At 39.3% G+C, this 21458-nt stretch overlaps 1 protein-coding gene across 2 annotated transcripts in view; it reads right to left on the reverse strand.

The window, feature by feature from the left end:
* Window positions 1-21458, reverse strand: part of NSMCE2 (NSE2 (MMS21) homolog, SMC5-SMC6 complex SUMO ligase) — a 133972-nt gene that overhangs the window by 57522 nt on the left and 54992 nt on the right. For both annotated transcript variants that reach the window (XM_065831238.2, XM_065831237.2), the window contains one exon: window positions 14930-15083. In XM_065831238.2, the coding sequence (XP_065687310.1) occupies window positions 14930-15083 (154 nt within the window). The remainder of the gene's footprint in view (window positions 1-14929; window positions 15084-21458) is intronic.

The raw sequence follows: 21458 nt of genomic DNA on the forward strand, positions 1-21458 counted from the left end.
AAATCTGTCCACTAATATTTCACCAAAACACCTGCCACTGTAAGTATAAAAGGCTTCCCATAGATTTTAAGGGGGGAAATTGGGGTAGTGGAAAAAGCAGCGCTAAAAGAATTTGGCAGATGTTTAGAAATGAGCAATTTAACACAGTCTCTCTTTCTCGAAAGGTGACAGTGATTAACAGGCAGACCAATGATGCTACTGGATCCTGCATGACTATGCTTGCGAATCAACCTCAGACAAACTGCAGCAAAAAGGGCTATTTTTAAGATTAAAGGACAACCTCAGTCAGTAAGGTTGGTTCTGTAAGGGCACAGTCACATGAAAAATAGTGCAACAGAAAAATAGCAGTTTTTCGTGGCCATCTGTAGCTCATGTTGTACAAGTACTACATTTAATGACAAATTTGCTTAGTAATAACTATATTATTCACAACTCATGCAGAATAAGGGATTACATCCTAGGCATCTCATCCATTATATATTAAAAGAGTTCCTCAGGTTTAGATGTACCTGATAAAATCAATTTGAAGGGTGGGGAAAAGAAGCCTCCATTCTGCTGTTGAAAGCAGTGCTGAAACTGAATATATCCGCAGAACGCAATTTGGCAGTCCAAAATTCCTATCACTTTTCTGTTGGCAACTCGCAGACATATCAGTTCCAATACTGCACCTCAAAACCACTTCAAGACCCAGGAGAAGAATGCAGCAGGATGGACGCCCTCACAGCCCAGAGTACTTAAGCGGCTATGCCTTTTTTCAGCACTGTGTATGATTTTTGGTTTTGCATAATGTGTTCTGCTTGTTCTATCATATGAAAATATTAAAGAAAAGGTACATATAAATTTATTAAATATAATATTCACTGGAACAGAAAGTGATTTGAGAACTGAGAGTTCTCCCTGTCATTTCAGGATGCACACGTAAAAGGACGCTGGTTTCAGTTCAACAGGCCATTTCTTCTGTATTTACAGAAAGCAGTTAATACTTTGTAATGACGTCCACATTCATTGCGAGGCTATCGGGCTCTTTTGTGCTCAGCACATGGTTTTCTGACATGTCCTAGAGGGAAAGACTCCACGTCACTGCCCTGCCCATACTCTCTGTGTCAATATGTGTGAACGTGTACACAGAAGCACTCGCATATAAGAGGGAAATAATTTGCTGTAGCTTAACAAAGGCATTACTTACACGACGTGTATAGAGATGCCTTAGGCAGCTCCAATCTTTCTGATGATCCTCAGAGCAGAAAAACCTCCTACACAGAGCTGTCTTTTAAAACGCACAGTCCTACTCCTAACATAAATTCTCATGTCTATATTCTGCATAACCCATCTGGAGGTGTGGCTGAGGTGCAGCCTATTCAGTAGCTACAAAGAGGTTGCTAAAGAGCATATACCATGAGTAACTACTGAAACCATTTTAATAACAGTGATTTGGGGGTCACTGTCAGAGAGGTAACACAGAAGAAATCAACCCCCTGTCCCAGTTTGCACTGTTTGATATAATACAATTTTATTTTTTTTATTCTAGGTTTGGAAAATAACATGGTATCATTTTTTAGTATGACTGTTAGTCAGGAAAACTTTAAGAAAAATTACTTTAACCTTATTTTAGTTACGTTTACTGAACAATTTTAAGCTTTAAACAGAAGAAGTCTCTTCAGTGCAGTTATGTCTGTACTTTTACTCACAAATCCATGTGAAATAATGTAAATAGTGCACATCAGGATAATGCACAGGATGCCGCTGTTAAGCTTAACTAACTATTCTTATTTCTCTCTTGAGTCATCATAATGAGAATTTTTTCCACGGAAAACACCTCAAGAAAAATTCTTGCTGTTGGTGTCCTAACAGATTAGATAGAGAAAATGCTTTAGCATGTATTATTAAATGTACAAATGAATGTACCGTACAGTCTCTATCACCATAATTTGTAGTTAAAGGAAGAAATACATAGCAATCTTTTTAACCATACCCAGGTATGCTGGATTTTACTTTTGCAGATGTATTGAACTTATATTGTTAGTATGGTACCCGCAGAAGGTTGTATGCTGATAGTGTAAGATTTTTCATCAGTTATGATAGTAATATTTTAAAAATATTAAAGGGTTTCATTACCTATTGTTCCAAGAAGTGGCTTTTAGCTAGAAATGACATTTAGCTGGAACCAAAGTTTTAGCGTACTGAAAAGTGATATTTGGCCCTGCCGGTGTATTTCAGGACAGCATCACATGGTTCCCTCAGCAAGTTGCTTTTGGTTTCAGGCCTCTCTCCTTACCCCTTCCCATCTGACTGCAATCAGCTGATCCGGCCCAGGCATTCCCACCGTCAGCCAGCAAGCTGCTCGCGGGCAGATGCCGAGCACCATATTTAGGGTGTGCCTTTTAAATACAGAGGCCAATAGGAACCCAGTTGCCTGGTTCTGTCTGCCCCTTGAGAGCTGACTGCCTTCCCATCATAAAACCTCTGCCAGCCAAAGAGAACACGTTCTCAATCTGCAGGGCTTAGCTTTCTGATTCCACACATGCCTATGCTGAAAAAGAAAATAAATTTTAAATACAGAAATTTTAAAACGTTTAAAATATATCTTACATAATCTGGATAAAATGTGATTAACTTTTAACATCCATGCAATCATTTTGTTATTGCAGCTAAAAAATAATTCTCAGAATACAGCTCTTCCAGAATCTCCAAGAAAAATACTCTTTGTTTCACCATTTTCTGATTCATTCGGCGTTGGAAGCAAAATAAACACATTGCTGTGTTTAATATTGTTGCACAAGAGAATTCACAAGAATGAAATGTGTTCAAAGTTCCTAGAAAAAAATGTAGCAATGCAGGCTGCCAACTTGTTCAATGTCAAGCTCTAGGCAGTATAGCAGGACTAGCACTAAATGACTCATAGTGAGTCACGCTTTAGCTATTTTTGCTTTTAAAGTAATGCCAGGCGCTGTGTTAATATTCAACCCAGAGTAAATTTAGCAATGCAAGAAAACAAGTGTTTCCATGGTTGCTCCTTCTCAATGTTTATGGTATATACACAGCCATTAGGCACAGGAATTAAGCCAAATAAAGAATATGGAAATGTTCCTCTTTCATTTACAACCAAATTTTGCTACACTGGGTTTCATGACTCACTCAGCTACTAGATTTTCCAACTCTAAAATGTAAAGCCATAGCCAACACACCACCAACCATACTGTTAGTGGTCAGTAGCCACTACTTTCCTCTACATTACGGCTTGTGCTGTGCACACAGCGGAGCTGGCAGCACTCTGGCGTATCAGCGACTGCGCAGGCAAAGCAAGTGTAAATCAACCAAAGGGTTTATCAGGACAATGAAGCTACGCGGATCTTTTTCAGGGCAAAACAAGACTGACACGAAGGCCTCACCAGTGAAACTAAATACATTGATTATGGGTAATGTGTTCTCTGACGCTTCTGAGGAGGAGCTGGCAGGAAGGAAAGCCAAAGAGAAGTGCAGGAGGTTGTGGCGTCATGTGAAAAGGGAAAGCAGTTGCAGAAAAATGAGGAAGGATGATGATTCAGGCTGGGCAGCAGTTGGGTAAAATGAGAGAAGAGGTAAAGAGAGTACGACAGAGCTGGAAAACATCTGTCCATGACATAGCTGCCATGTGACTAACCCATATGCAGGCACGATTTCAGCGGAACTACCGGCGCAGCCGTATTTTCTTGGGTGAGCAGGTATTTGTGAAATTGAGGAACATGAGCCCAACTATTACGTGCAGACATCTGAAATGGCACAACAAAACTGCTGGAGAACACGAAGGGAGAAATTAATCTGAGGTGTAGGGGGAAAAACAAAGGCAATGGATAGAGCAGCAAAGGTTAGGTGAATGGCTTACTTTGCCCACACTAACAGAGCTGCCAAGTGATTACATATGATTGCTTTTTAAACTTTTTTGTTCATATTACAATACAGTGATTTATTCATTAGTCTTAAAGTGCAGTAATTACTATTTTTACTGTAGAGACTGATAAAGCAATAAGAAAGCTTTCACATTTTTTTCTCCTCAAAAATCTCTTTAGCTCTTCTGCATGAGGTCTTCTTCCATGCTGCAATAAGCAGGGATTTTTTTCCCCCATTTTCCTACCTGATTATAAACTAGCCACTTAGTTTATACTGGAAGTTTATAGATAGATCCTGATGAACAGCCTTCCTGGAAAGACTTCTTTTTATTCCATTAAGTCTTGGATTGACCCATAAACTTTCATGTAGGGAGTGAGCGAGAATACTTAAGTCTGGGCCAGATCCAAAGAACTGAAGCAAACTACAGACACTGATGTCCAAAATGATGAAAAATCCTGCTCACTGGTCTCCTAACCCTGAAGGCATCTAACTCTGGTAAGCATCCCCCAGGTTCTCCAGGGATCTGAAATTCTGACTTTTGTACTTGCCCAGAGCTGCCCCAGCCTGAGTAACAAGGAATATGTTGCTTTTCCTGTGACCTCTTTGGCTCTTGAAAGTAGGCACAGCGCCGTCCAAGTGGAAGAAGAGAAGGTAGTGATGGAGATGCAGAGAACCCAGTTTCCCATTCCTTGCTGAGTTATCTACTGGGGTACAGTCATGCACCCTCTTTGCATCCTTCCCAGCCCCGTCCATGGCCGGCGGCACAGGGTGCAGGTTCTGCACGAGTGCCATCTGCAGCCCAGCCCCAGCCCAGGGCTGCTCCAAGCCCATGAGCAACGGGATGATGTCAGACCTGAGGTACATCCCATCCTGCAGCCCTTCTGATGATGAATAACAGCAAATCCCTATAGAGGGCACGAGGCAGGGAAAGCCTACAGCAATGTTTTCCTGTTATTCTTGTCCAGCCTCCAGTAATCTGATCAGGGCATTTGGAGAATCCAGAGAGAATCCAAAAGTGACATCTTCCCCATAAGGGATTTTTCTTACACACTTGCTTGTGAATTTATTTGCATCACTTCCTGGGCAACTGCTGTAGACACAATGTTATGATAGAAAACATAAGCACTCTCACCACCACTCCAATAATTGCTTCTCTCCCTCATGAGATATTTTTGGTGCCTGCTCGAACACCTGTTAAGCAACTAGCTTTTAATCCTGAGATCAAGTTGGTAACACAACAAATCTACAGCCATATTTGAGATGATAAGACACAATAAACCTATCCGCACTTGTAAGGTCAGATGCTGTGTCTCAAATGAGAGCGAGCAACAGCATAAAAATGACAACTTAAACCACTCCTCAGTTGTGACAGAACATCTGAATGCTCTAAGCCTGTTTTAGAGTAACTGGAAATGCCATCAAAGGTGTTTGACTTCTTTGATTTTGTGCTAATGGTGACTGAAAGCAACATATCTTAGGTTACCCCTAAGAGATGGTACACACAATTACCACTTCACCTGTCCAATAACATCAGTAATGGTTTGAGCACCTGAAATTCCCAAATCAGAGCCATGGCCCGTTTCCCCTCCAGCTACATCATAAAAGCATCTGTGATCAGTCTCACAGGAAAAGCCCTGATTCATGCTCCTTGTGTTGCTTGATAGTTGGTATGTTTTTAGTCACCTTATGCAATGCTGTGATTGACATACAGATGTTAAGCACACTGTGCTGACAAAACAGATTCATCACTGAACAAAGTTGTTCATTCAGATGTGCCCTAACCCTCCTTGTGAGAGCCAAGGCGCTGAACTCTGGACTCTGGCATCCATTCTGAGCTCCACAAACCTCCAAGATGGATTTTGCAGTCCTTCAGAGCTTCTCTAGCTTTCTTCCTCCATTTCAGCTCAACTTGCTTAACAGGTTTGGAGTAGTGTGAAGAAGATCTCCTGTACATTTAATGTCATAAAATTCCAGTTGGAAAGAAATCATGCTTTATTGTAAGGTTACTGGTGAGAGAGAAATTAAACAATATGGACACAAAAACCTATGGTAAGCAGCCAATGCACATGAATTTCTGATAAAAGGAATTAGAGGAAGTTTATTAATCTTGCTGCACATTACTAGCTTGCATGTCACTGCGTGTTGCAAGTATAAATCAGGGAAATTCCACTGATTTCAGAAGCCACACTGACGCTTACCTAACCAAGATCTAGCTCAACCTGCAGCTCTTCTGAAAGACACACCAAAGAGCTACATGGCAAATAGTTTCAGGAACCATAAAAACACCAGGTGTTTTCCTTGCTCTGGAGTACTCTAAAGTTACCGTGCAGTGTGATATGCACTGATGGATTATTATTTAGTCAGCATTATCTCAGATCTACTTTCCTGTCCTTCCTCAAATGCTTTTTGTGCTGGCACTCAATCCAAATGCATTATGTGGAGTAGAGTTCTACCTGAAGCAGAATTTCCTTTGATCCTTATGCATACTAGTGGCACAAAGTCCCACATATAAATGACTAAAATGAATATATAGGAAGGGTAAAAAAAAACCCTACTGTCCCTCCAGGTGTAAGATAAACACTCAAGTAACAGAAAAAATGAGCAAATAAAATGAAGTTTCCTAAGTTTAAAGATCCATTGAGCTTTATTTTCTTCCTTCCTTCTGAATATCCTAACTTCAAAATGAGAACATCTCAACTGAAAAACTGTAAGACTGAGATGCCCTCCCTTTCCTCTTTGTTTGCTTTCTTCTCCTTGGACTGTTCTTCACCTGTTTTCCTATGATCGCACTTGAAGTTTAAGCTGTAAGCTCATGGCACAAGGGCTTTCAAATTTGTCTGAATAGCATGCAAAAAACATAATGGCAAGTTAAATTGTATTGAGCTGGCAGAGGCAGTCCTTGCATTTTCACCACTCAGTTTTTCAAAAGAAAAATAGTATTATTGTACCATGAAAGAAGTTAATGAAAATTCTTAGTAAAACTGGTCATGCTTTCTTACCAGACAGCAAATTTTCCATACGGTATAATTCATCTATTGAAGTTTTCAGAGTTTAAGACGCAGGCAAGCTTTAGCATATACCTCTATGCTTCTTACTCATCTGAATTTATAAAACATTTCTGATGAGTTCAAATACGGTCACAAGACACAAGATTTTCTAAGTTTCCGTGTTGCACAGATGGATTACCATAGAGTCAAGAAATACAGGAACTGACTTGAACTAAACACCACTGAGGGAGAACATATACATGAGATAGGGTGCAGTGCTGGCACAAGAACAAATGAGGAAAAACTTGGTCACAGACCTGCTTTGCCTGAAAATTTCTCACCATCTGAGCAAGGTTCTCAGGTTTTTCATCACTCCTCCAACAGAAGTAAAGGGGAAAAAATAATGTATTTTAAGATGGTATTTTATTAGATAATGTGACTGACTGCAACATCAAGGGAACAGAACCAGCATCCAGAAGCTCCCTTTCTGACCTATATGTTCTTCCAAACAGTAAAAATGCCATGCTGGTAGCCATCAGCGCGCTTACTAAAGAGAGAGAATTATCCTATGACAGTTACAATAAATCACCCAAAGTATTATTCCTATGTGTACAATAATAATAAAAAATTACTTCTATGCAACACTCCATTTCCTTTCTAGATTTTATATCTGCAGTGCTGATCTGAAAGCCAGGCTGATATAGAAGCAAGAATTATATCTTGCAAGGACTTTTGCAATGGAAAAAAAATTTAGATCTTTTAAAAATACAGGTATAGATCAGAAGAGTGGCACAGAAAGAGGTTAAGAGTTTACCCTCAAGTATTCACTGATCGGAAGGGCAGATATTTATAACAGGAGAGACCTACATCTGATGTCCTTTCTGATATAGATACGTCCCTCAGCTGAGCACCTTCACCACAGGGCTAAAGCATCAGTGTCTCTCAGTATTTCCTTCTGCAGTAGTTTCCATTTTTTTATATAGTTAAATACACGCTGTAAAGAGAGAGGGAGACTGATTCCAGAGCTACAGGACAATGACCTAGTCAGCCCAGAGTCAGCCAAGTTCTGATTTTAAAATGCTAAGACTGAAATCCAAGTCTCCTGTATTCCAGGTTACTCATGAGGGAGAAGGGCTCTTTAAGGAGTGGGTTGACTCCTCTTTATTTTAACTATGAATTCCAAGTCAGAGCTCTAAATGCCAAAGCAAGAAACTTATGTTGATCAATCACATTAGAAAGGCAACCATCGCATCAAAGAAACCTTCACCAGATCCACTGGCAATTGATGCTTTTAATTAATCCACTAACAGAATTATTTGTAATGCAAGATTCTGCCTGTTATCCTATCAACACAGCTAATTTTTGCCCTGGAAAAAATGTCTCAGATTGCAAAAGAAAAGTTCTGATGGTTTCATTCGTTCTAGAGTTGGTCGTTATTCACAAACTAGCGAGGACACTAGCTGCGATGGTAATTTTACCATTTGGATATTCACCTAAGGTACTGTATAGCTCCCACTGCTATAGGATTTGAGCATCCTGTTGATGTTTGTTTCTCTCGTTTCTTTTCCCAATAACTGTGAAATAGAGCGTTTGCCTGTCAGACATAATCATCCTGGCTTTAACTCATTTCATTCCCAGGCCCTGATCTCCTAATCCTATAAAACTACAGCTAGGCTAGCTCGCTCCTGAGCAAGCCAACTAGTTCCTTCCAGAAAATATCCAGACAGGACAGTTCCAAAAGCACGCCAAGTTTCTCCCTCAGAGTAGCCCTTTAACCTTACCCAAAAGTCAGATCTCATTCACACAAATGCCTCTAAACATATTCATGCCACTCCTCAGGGACTGCAATTTGCCCCCGCAGCATCATGCCATGAAAACATTACTCTGGTAGACTAAAACAGAGTTATGTTATTATTTCCAGCTCTTTGAACTGAAAAAAATAACAAAAAATAAAAATGACGTTTTCAGCGCCACAAGAGAGGCAGTGAAAAGGAGTATTTTGCAGCGCAGAGTGGACATGGCTACTTTGCTCCACAGGGCACCAGCCCGGAGCAGCATGGATATCAACCAGTCCATGTCTGTTAGTTTCTCCTTCCACAGTCCACAAATACAACATATACACGGCTGAATTTCAGACACAGCTATAAGGTTCAGACCCACAAAGATTGGAGGTACCTAACTCCCGGTGATGTGTTCAGAACCTAAATAACTCAATGCAATACAAGAAGATTGTAACAAAGCAAAGAACTAAACCAAGGTCTCCTAAACTCCAAGTGACCTTCCTAAGTGCTGAATTATCTGTCATTTCATCACTAGTGAAAGGGCTGTCTATAAGGAATTTTACATAAATGAAAAGTGCAGATCCCACACATACCACTGAACTGTCATAACACCAATCCCACTTTCAGTTAGAATTTTCAACTTTTGTGCTGAAGTTGTTTTCCCACAGTTAGTCAGTAAAGTGATTTTAAATTATTATCTTGATATTACAAATACAAAGAAAAACACACTATCGTTATTTTTCAGCCGATCCTCTGCCAGCACAGCAAAGTACAAGGATGGAAAGAGACCAACTAGGAAGTCAGGTACAAGTGGAGAGAAACCCAAATCTGCAAATCAGTTATGTGACTCCACACAAGTAACTTCAACTACTTACTCAAGCTTCAGCCCTGTAATATCATGAAGAATAAAATTAATAATAACTTGCCTACCTCAGTGTGATGTTGTGAGGATTAATTGGATGAAACTTGTCAAGCATTATACTACACAGTGTCTTGTTGCAGCTTGCTTTCTTATCCTGCTAAAAGCAAATCAAAGACTTTCATCTGACCTGGGATTTCCAGATAGGCTGTTTTATGAATTTAAAGATAATTCCTTTCACAGTGTCATTTTTTCTACCCCAAACTGCATCTAAACCAATATTTTTTTACATCATTATTTGTCAGCATATGTATGGCTTAAAATACATGTGTCAAGTGGGTATAATGTTGCAAGGCATCTACTTGAACATTAAATACTAAATTTTAAATCTTAAAATCCTTTCAAAATATTTGCTTTTTGATAATAACTAAAAATCCGTCCTAGCAAAATGTTAAATCATGATACATGCCTTCTCCTTTCAAAACCTCTGAGACATTTTCCTATAGTGGAGACGGCAAGGAAGAGCTTTACAGCTGCAGTGTTGCTACTTTCCAAACTATATTACAATAACTGGTTTCCTATGACAAGAAGTTTCCTAAGCTACTATTGCATCTCAAAATGGTTTGTTCCCTATGAAAAAAATATTATATTTCCTACATTTGCCAAATTCACTCCTCAAATTGTTGGGCACAACCGTCAATATGGCCATTCACTCAAATCTTAACACTTTCTACAAAATGAGCCCTGATGCGTGCGTCTGCTGGGTGTTCCTACAGACCAGAGATATCAAGGATTTCAAAGTGCATGTTATCAGCTGCTATAAAAGGGTTATCGAGCCTGTCATCCTCTGTGAGCCGAATGTGAAACTAAATAACCTTCAGCAAATACAGCAGTGGCAGCTCAGGTCACAGGAGCAGAGATTATACCTTCTGATTACCTCTTTTCATACTGTATCAGAAATTTAAACTGATACATAGAGACTGAAGACAGATCTTACTTTCATTTTGTGAAGGCAAAATTCTCATACCCTGTGCCAGATGATGCCTTTGAGATATATATATATACTGGCATGAAATAAAAAGACTTGGTAATACAACTTTAAACAGAAGGTGGGATGTTAAATTTACAGAGGATACAAAATGCAAAGCTACAATTCCTGCAGTAATCGTGTCTTAGCTCCTATGGGCTCAGCCCTGCAAGGTTCTGTACTGTGGTTCCACTCCCATAGGGAAGTGAAACCTGCCAGCAATCTCCCTCATTTCAAAGGATCTACTCATGCAACTTAATTTCAGCAACTTGCTTAAGCATTTCACTTTGAATTGAAAGGGGATCACTAAGCACTTTGCAGATCCAGGACCCTTCTGTGTAAGGAGAGCATTGGTCATGCATTTCCTTACAAACCACACATGCAACCATTTAGAAATTTCTGGTATTATCAGATTGCGTGAATATGCCTCCAAGTGCACAATTATTTGGAAAAGATAATGGTAGCTATTTTGGGGTACAAGATATGGTTTAAAAAATAATTTGTTAAAAAATCAACACTTTTTTTTCCTACTGCTTACATTCTAAGCAGGTTTAGGTAGAAAAATGAAAATGTTTTCCATTAAAAATAAGAAGTGGGAATTTAGCAATGTAAGATAGTTCTGAAAACAGACTTCAGAAAAATCACTTGCTGTTCACATAAAACCTGTCTGACAGTGTTTTGACACATATCATCAGAGGTGGAGATTTTGCATCATTTTGCACAAATTCCAGCTAAAGTAGCTGCATAATAAAGGCTCACAAATCAAGGGAAAATGCCTGCAAACTGGCCTGAAAGATGAGCAGAACAGAAACTGCTCTGAGGTATGATATCATCCTCACTGCCGCACAGATGCACTTTCCCAATTTAATTTCTGCACCTCAGCTGCTGCTAACGTTCAAAGCCGAGAGCTGCCTCGAGAAGAGGACAATCTGAAGGTGATACAGCACCGTTCTGCTCCCTGAATATTAGAGCTGCCTACCACGCTGCATGTCACTTGTCAGGTGGCAGGGGACGACCATGCAGGTCCTTTTCATCACTGTGGCAGCAAATATCAACAGAGAAGACATATCAGCTTTCTTAATTTTCTGTTAAAATAACTCACTCTGCACCATACCTAAAAACTGTGTTGAGAAGGTTTTTCTCCTTTAAATCCTACTTAATTTCTAAGTGGCAAGACAACATGAGAATATTATGTTTCCTTGTTCAGCTGTTCTAGAGTACAAATGTCAAACCCTGCATAAAAGATAAGTAATGATTAATGGTAACTCATCATGGAAGGCAAATCACTTCAGCGTCTACCCCGTCCGCTCCTCTGAGACAAAAAAGACTGGGGAAAAAGAAAACTCCAGGAAAGCCCCTCTGAGAAAACTTGGCTGGAGTTTTTCTATTTTACCTAACTTAGCAATAAAAACAAATCTCAGGAAAGAGCTAAAATTTGGACCAGAATGTATATGTGTGCTTGAAACAGGCCAGGACTTTTGCACTAAGTTGTGTCCAAACGTGGCAAGACTGCTAGATGAAAACAAAATATTAATCAGGCAGCTGTTGATGAAGTTATCAATAAATGTAACTACATCAAGTAGTTTTAAAATGTGTCTCAAAATTTGCAGACACATTATAATATGCTGTATTATGGAACCAGTATTGTAGGACTCACACTTTTGAAATCACAACTCATACAGGAAAAGCTAAAGAATGCACAAATGACTTAAGTATGGCTGCTGAATATTTAGTGAAGAGACACCAATGTTCTTCACAAAAGAAAAAGGAAATAACATGTACACACGGTGTGCTATAGGGTAAGTCACCACTTTATCAAAACTAGTAGATGTCTTTTACAGATTTTATCAATCTTCAGCTCAACTGGTATAGCGACCTGGAGCCCACTCTTTCTTTACAATGACAATACATGGCATATGTGTTATTTTAGATAATTTTAAGAGTCCTCAATTATACATCAATTATGCAGCATAGTAATCTACTACGTAGAGCCCAACAATGAGACGAGACGTCTTGTACCAAATGGAGCACACATGTCAGTTTAGCCTCTCACAAAGGTGTTAAGACCAGAGAACCTGATCCTATAAGAATGTGGCTATCTATCTGACATTTTTAAGCTAGTGAATAAATGTGTGACGCTCGGTTCTGTGTGTCTTCTTAAAGGCTACGTGTGAGTGAGAAAAACACACAAAAAGGAGAGAGGGAGGACAAGGGTAACGGCAAGGAGATCATACAACTACGATAGAGAAATTGGACAGTCTGACCGGTTCCAGGTCACTGTATCATACAGAAGTAAATTTACATCTGTGAATATAAACAGATTACACTGATGGTCAGTCACCCATTATTACTCAAGAATTTCTGGGAGCCTTCCTGGTAAAAGAGCCTTTTGAAGAGGAAAGTAAAGTAGGACTGTGATGGATCAACAGATGATTTGGGCAGAAGAGACAACACTGGTGCAAGTTTAAGGCAGCAGAATTGTGCTTGCTTTGAAAGATTTAACTTTGAATTTTCCACCTCTTTCCTATCGGCAGACCTGACGTGACACTGAGTTCGCCATTTCAAATGGGCTGCAGGCGGTATATTTGAATACACAACCATGATATTGCACGCAAGACTGCTTGTGCAAGCTAACTAACGATTTTGCACTCAACCTTTTAAATTGCATTAAATGCTGCAACAGGAGCAAATGTGATGGATTTACCTCATCAAAAACATCATGAATTCTACAAAACCCAGGCTGACCCAGCTGATCAACAGTCCATGTACCGAACACAGCAGTCCATCCAACATCATCATGTATTTAATTTTGGGCACAGACTGACCTCTATGCGCATGCAAAATGAAAGTCAAAGTGGCTAATAATACAAATCTGGATTTCAGGACATAGCAGCAGAATGACATCCTCATATATTTTTCTTTTTTAAATAATAACTCTCATTGTGCTTATTTAATTTGGGCTTTATCAACATGTCTGCCAGTTAGAACTCAACCCCACAGCCTAAGCTGAACGCATTGCTAGGGCATACACCCCTTCCTCAGGCAGTTTCAAGGTGGAAAGTAAATCCAAAATCAGTTATCAAGATTTTATCTTCTCAGTTACAAACACCCGGAAATGAGGAATTAGAACATAATGGTGGGGCAGTAATAATTTTATGGTTAGGTAGGGAGTGAAAATTACACTCTTTTGTGGTCTACGACTTGGTATTTTCATTCTTAGAGTAGTGCCAAGAGCCTGTTAAACTCAGAGATCAGTGCTAATACTCATATCCAAAATCTTAAAAACCATAAAGATTGGAAACAAATATACTAAGCACTCAAGTTCTAATCCTAGGGAGTCTTGAGATATCAGATCTAAAATTCACCTTGTCAAGCATGTTCTCACACTTCATAAACCTCTCCAGGGAAGTCATTCAAAGTCCAGTGAAGCCAGCGGGAAAATTCTTTCCGCTAGTTTCAGCAGGTTTTGGACAGGGTTCCAAAAAAACAAAACTCAAGGAGAGCTACAGGAGAGCATGCAGAATATCATTTTCCAATGGTATAAATCATTAATCTACGATTCCTGAAGTTCCTGAGATACCAGTTTATGTTGAAATCAAAATGCAGGGTAGGGAGGGAATAGGTCCAGGGGTCAAGGGACAGCAAGCAGAATAATATGATTTCAAAACACAATCATGATTGGGGAAGAACAGCATAAATAGTGTTAGAGCCCATGAACTTTCCTAGCTACAGTAATCACAGTGATATTTTAATGGCCGTTATATGCGCAGGGCAATAAAAACATATGATTTTGTTGTGTTGCATAAATAGAAGAATTGTTCACTCTCCAACTTTTCTGGTAATTCAAGCACAAATAAGTTAAAATTTTAATACTTGATGAATCACACGAATTAAGAAAAATAGATTTTAATAAGTTGTAGCGCTACACGGTGCGTGCATAGAAGCCGTAAACCTGAGAACACACAGAGTAAGCATTTTCCAACAATATAGTTCTACGATTAAAGCAAAGGTCTTTTTAGGGTTGCAACACATCCTACGTTGTGAAACAGGAGCAATTTGTTTAAGTGACAAATGAAAACAGCTTACCTAATCCTTTTAGAAGATCCTATCAATTAAGAAAAAAAAGTCTTCAAATGAAAAAGCCTACCTTACGAAAAAAAAGATGTGAAGCAAGATTTTCACAATATTTGTATTCTAACACAGCAGGACCTGTGGGAGTCTAAACAAAACTACCAAGGTAATTATGCCTTTGTTTCTTTTCCTATAGAGATATCAATTTTATTAAGTTTTTAAATACAAACACTCACCTCAGTTTGAGCCATAACTGGCAGTTCTATATGTTAGGGTAGTTAGTCACATCTTACCATTTAGCATTCAAAGAATCTATATTTTTAAAAATAAGACTTACACTGTTTTCTCATCTCTTTAAGTTGATCCTTAAAATATATATATTTTTCATTGTTTTGCAAATCTGAGTCACTGTTGTTGCTCTCCAGTGCAGTAAATTTTTCTTTTACTAAATATTTTAGATCTGGTATATTTTCTGGTTTTTCCCGTTTTATCTGTAAGAAATAAGAAATAGAACGTTCTTTATTATGACACATATTTTAATACAAAGCAAAAGACCTAAAGTAAAAATCCATAAGCATAATCTCAGTTTCTTTTGATTCCAGTTAGGTTTCCTACTCTGAAACCATAACTTCCAGGTTATTACTTACTTCAGCAAAAGTAACTATAAAATGCAGTGTTTCAGTGCCATTTAACTCAGTTACTGTATACAGGGTGTTTCTCACACTAGCAATATGGAAAAGCAGTCAAATTTACATCTGCGAGTGGTAAAGATCAACATGTTAACAACAACCAGCATAACACTGAATGTGAATAAAATCAAAGAACACAACTGTCTGAAAAGTGAGAAAATGCACGAAAAACAGAAATAGCCTTTTAAAGAGTTTTCTAAAAACTTCCACTCTCTCACCATTTTTGAATCAGCTTTACAGAAGCTTATAATCTACACGCATGATTAGTGTGATAACACCAACAAAAGCAGTGCAGACAGCTCACATAACTTGTGCTGTGTGAACAAGAAGCATTTTGCCATACAGGCAAAACCACAGTTTACTGAAAAGCCCCTGCTTACAGTAATCACATCTGGAATGATCTGAAGAATAAATCACTTGAACTAAAAGGGAAGTCATCACACAGGCAATATTAAGGTACTCCAAGAACGCAAAGAGCATTTTGGGAACCCCCAAAAAATAATAATTACAGTTTTCCCTTCTGTTTCTCAAGACAACATTAAATTCTAGGGAACTCTACCTTTGATAGGGTTTTCATAAGGACTAGCTGAAGGTGGTGGGGTCTGTGCTGTGCATTGATGATCAGCAACAGCACAAACCCTGAACATGGACATTGCACATTAAATTCTGCCCCTCACCAGACCACCGTCCTATTCATTGGCAAAGACGGGAAATGAGCCAACTGGGAAAAAAATGTTTCACTTCATCAAATCTTTTACAGGTTCCAGCATTTACAGAGACCTTGGAAATCCTACAGAATATGTTTTAATTCAGGAGCCAAAGAAATAATAAATGTTCACGCAAAAACGGACTTTGCAGATACATAAAATGCTACATAGCCAGGAAAACTTTCCTTTTGATCAAAGCAAAGCAATTTATAGAACGATTATTTCTTCCAAGAATAAAGCCAGTTTGGCACATTTATTTTAAGCTGATACAAGTTGTGGCAAGAAGAAAAATGAGAAAAAACATGCACTGCCAGGGGATAGCATGTAGTTTTCTAAGGCACCTGGAGATAAAAGATCACCTACCACAACATTCAACTGCAAAGGGGAAAGACTCAGGAATATCTTGGCACCAAAGGAGCACAGTGACTATGAAAGACTAAAAGCAAGTCAGTGCAGATGCTCAGATTGCTGCAGAAAGCCAAGGAGTGCATACAGTCCTCATCCCACAAAACCTGATAAAAGGAGCAAAGGAAACCAGAGCATCCTGGGCCCAGGGTTATGGGGACAACCAGACACACTCAAATGATTTGCCTGTGTCAGTATCACAAGAAATTGCTGCAAAAGAAGGTCTATCACAACCAAGCCCAACACTGTTCAGTACTCAACTGGAGAAGAAACTTGGCCATCAGGTGTACGCAGGTAAAATAAAGCAGCTGCTAAATCAAAACACATTTAAAATCTAACACATGATAAAATAATGATCTGATTTAGATAACATGTCGTGCAAACATCCTCCTTTCTGCAACAACTCCACCGGGCTGTTTTTAACGACATTCTCTCTTTAACATAAAGCTAATGTATAAACACAGGACCACACTCGCAAGAATAGCCCACATAACAACCAATCACGCAGGCTTGCCTTCAGCACAAATGAGAGCACTATGGCCAGATACCATAAAGAAGATCCATACAGTACATACTAAAAAAACTCCCAAGTGCTTCTAAGTTGCTGATACTCACACAAAGAGTAAAAGAAATTATGTGGGCATTCATTACAGACATCCATCTGTAGCAAAGTCAATGTCAATAATCTTTTCCTCTCTAGAAGGAGTATGTTACACGTTGATACATCAGGCTCTTTATATCTTTTTCTTGAGTCATGGAAGATGTGAGTACAGAAATTCACCAACATTGCATCTTCAATCACACCCTCAGAGTAAGAGGTGAAGAGAAGGGCACGGCCAATGTTCGCTCAAACGGTGTTTTGCTGAACTTCAGCTTCCAGAATTAAAGAACTTTACACATGTGAGGAGAAAAAGAGCAGGAAGTGTATCTTATACTGTTAATTTAGCAAAAAGGACAGATGTATGAGAAACTGCATTATGTGCACACAAATAAGATTTGCCCCTGCCACTGCGGAGCTACAAAAATGTGCATGTAGACATCTGTATTAAACTCAAGAGGACAATTATACAAACCCTCTCTTGGATACAGAACTATAATCCCACAGCTTGCTGCCATATATCTAACAAAGTAAGAGTTAGCATGCTGTTTGCTAAAGGTAACAGGAACAATTCCACCAGTAACCAAGAAAAAAAAGTCTTTCACACCAGCTGTTTTCCCAATAGCAATACATTACTAGTCCAGCAATGCAGCATGTATGACATAGGCTCAGACAACCAGCTAATATAGAAACTTGGAGAGTCAAATGAGAGAGATGCTCAAGGAATGCTCTTTCCTGTAGGTTAACTTCTTTCACATTTACAATTTAAATTCAGTTTCTGTTCACCTCCAGATGATTGCTTTCATTAAAATGATTAGTAGAGACAGCATCCCTGACCACACTCAACACTGTACCATCACCTATGTTATTACTGAAGTGCCAGGTAGACCTTCTGGAAGGTCAACACGTCACAGGTGAATAATAAGGCATGCCCACGCACTATAATAACAAGAAATGTGTTTGCTGTGCACAAGAGATTTCTCTTTGGTGTTGCATGCACTATTCCATGAAGAGGGTTGAGGATGGTCTAACCCAACAACATAAATGAAAATAAATTAAAGAAAATGTGACATCAGTCCTACTTGCTCACGGTGGGACAGAATTGCAACATCTTATACCCTGCATCAGCACAACACCCTTACAAATACATTACACTTTTCTTTGGTTCTCACCACCCACTCTTACTCTACAGATTGGGGATGGATGTAATGATGATGAGATCAGCATAACAAAATGTATGAGGGCAATACAAACAAAATTATCAATATTCAGTGCAACAAGTTGAGGTCATGCTACTTTTTGGTCTCAGCAGTAGTCAGACAGATGCTTACTAGCAAACCTGAAGTCATTGGTATATTCAATGTCAGTAAAAGTTACTTCACATGAGAACCATGGAAGACATGTTAAGCAAACAAGTGTTCGTTTGGTAGCACTGTCAGCCAAACCCAGCATGCTAAGTAACACTTTGCAGTCATTAGTCAATCCATTGAGAGTTACATTGATTTTGAAATGGGGTGGAGGCACACACACCCTGCAAAGCATCCTGGAAATGACATACAACTATGAACTGGGAGTGTTCAGGACACATGGTGAAAAGAAGTATCAGTCACAACAGCTTGTTTACAGCAATAGAAAAAGCAAAAGCATCTGCTGAGATGGTCCCATAGCAGTGAAGAAGCACATGAGTGTTTACACGGGAGCTCAGCAACAAGAGGGAGAACAGACATGTTAGATGATAATCACTGATACTCCACACATGATCTACCAGCAGTGCTGATAGGAAAACACATTTAGAAACACTAAAAAAACCCATTGTTTATAAAAACGTAGCTGTGGTTTACCTATCTAAAGATACATTTGCTCATGACAACACACCACACCACCTGGTCACAGCTGATCTGTGCTAAGAGGTTACTGCGTTTGATGGGCAATGCTTACAAAATGAGCCAGCTCATGGTGACTTCTGCCAATAATTATCTGTAAGGACGAGCCTTCCTTTTGTAGATTCTTTCACTGATAGCATGTATATTCCATGTATAAACTGTTAGACTCTGCCTCCAAAAATCAGGCTTTTTGAAAGGCCAGCTTGCACAGCCTAAGATAACTGTAAACTCAGGATATTCTAAGGGGCAATCTGGGAAATTTTTATTTCATCAATTACCATAACCACCAAATGGGAAATAAATTATTCTATCCCAGATCAGTCCCAGAACCAGTGAGGTCAAAGGTACCATAGACTAAAATTGGACCAGCTTGTGGTATTAGTCTACGTAGAGCAAGGGATTGGTGTCTAAAAAGGCCCTAATCGGAATAACTCTGCATACAGCATTGCAGCATTTAGTAATTTAACCTTCCCAGTATTATGCCCCCGAACACTTTACACACATTAAAGAACTTAGCCTCAAATGCCCATTGTGACATATCTACCATCAACCGTGTTTTACAAATGGGGAGACTGTGGCACGAAGAGATGAATAATTTGGCCTAAGGTTGCACAAAGAGACTGTGGCAGAGCCAAGAATAAATCAATCCTGGTTCTGTGCTTTGAGCACAAAGCCATCCTTTTACCTTCTCCTTCAGCTGAGGGAAAGTTCAAATTAACACGTGCATTTGGTTCGCTCTCTACAAAGAGTCCTGAAAAAGCTTGTGGCTGCTTGGCAGCAAACTTTGTGATAAAAGAGTGGCATTCCGCATACCACAAAACTGCTCCACTGGACTTTGCATTGCAGTGCTGCAGCATGTGACACTCCATGGTTATTTTTTAGCCTTTTCTTTCTTCCCTCTCTGGCACAGAAGTCCATTAGCTGCATGTTTTTAATCCTGTCAGTGTTCCTGGGTACCCTTGCTCAGGGTAATTGTTTACGTCCCCTGGTTTTGGGGAGTTTGCCAGAGCCATCCGTTTTATTTCTCAGAAATTTCTTGCCGCACCTGAACCAGGTTGAGGTTTCCTCAAACCACTGACATAATCTGCAAAAGAACTACCTTTCCAAAGAATTCAGAATTCCCACCTTAATCTTTCAAGCCACACATGATTTGTTCCTCGTAATTTAATCCCTACAGAAATGGACTTTTAAAGTTTAATTTGTGGATATTATTGACACTTGGTATTTGTGAGGCAAAAAGATGTTCCTGCTTGCTAATGACCCTTTTAATAACCAAGTCAGCTGACATGGCAGAATTTCTTCATTTTCCAGATTCTTTGTTGTTTCATTTATGAAAGGGAGGGTGATTAGTCACTCAGTGCTGAGAAGCTCAGAGGTGTGCACTTACCTAGATATTTATATCCTTTTGGGACAACCCAAAAAAGGATACGCTGACATCTCCAGCTAACTCTAAACTCATAGTAATTTAGGCTGTATTTACACTACAGCCATGTGCCTGTGCACATGCTTACACAATGCTGATAGCAGCTGCATCTTAAAAACTTCGTATCTTATAGCTCCTGTCAGGACAGAACTTTTTATCTCTGAATTTGATACTGTAAAGGAACTCAGTCAAGATTTTTCAGACAACTTCAGGTACTTCAGGGGCTGGGGTGACCAGTCTAACACATCCCACAAAGACGCAGTGTTCAGAACCTGGGTATCTCATACTTTCTGAACAGACATCACTTTAAAATGTCTAACACAGACATGGACATATCTAAAATGGCTTATTTCAGAGAACAAATGCCAAGAATTGGCTGGCTACAGCAATAAGTACAGACACTGTCAAAACAGCTTTTCTGAGCATCTCCATCAGATAAAAATAATTATTCTTCCTCTGTTTACATCTGCTATGCAACAAAACCAACCAAAAATGCACATCACATTTCTTTCTTGTTTAACAATTCCTATGTCCTATTATTTCACCCTTACCTCACTAAATAATTTATTATTACAGATATGCAGGCTTCCAACACACACATTTTTTTCACCTCAGGGTAAGTCAAAGTTTGCAGTGATTATTTATTAGAACCAATTTTTTTCACTGAGAGGGAAAATAACATGGGAGCTAAGTAAATTTGTGGGTTGAGTCACCCATACACTTTGTGAATCATGTGAGAACCAACTCTAAGTGAGTCACCACTGTAACTGAATCAGGCTGCAAAATTTCAGCTCAACCTAAACAGTCATTTATTATTCTTCAATGGCTGGATTCAAACCCTTAGCGAATATCAGATCATTTGCTGATGCACAAATAAAAGCCAGCTCTTGGAAACATCTGCAAGGGCAGTCAGAAAGGATATGATCATTCAGCAGGAGGAGCCGCACTAGTTTGAACACAGCTCTGCTGCACTCAGGATTGCCTGAGGGCCCACATCTGATTCAGGAGATTCAAACACCTCAACACATCATGGCTGCAGGGCTGGGGCTCGGGTTGAGCAACACCTTCGCAGACAATTGTGAAATGCCAGGAGAGGCGTATTTGTGAAGGCTGACCCGTACTTATGACACATACTGCCTATTAAGCCGGGCCAGCACAACA

This window comes from Patagioenas fasciata, chromosome 2 (genome assembly GCF_037038585.1).
Source record: "Patagioenas fasciata isolate bPatFas1 chromosome 2, bPatFas1.hap1, whole genome shotgun sequence".
Classification (NCBI taxonomy): domain Eukaryota; kingdom Metazoa; phylum Chordata; class Aves; order Columbiformes; family Columbidae; genus Patagioenas; species Patagioenas fasciata.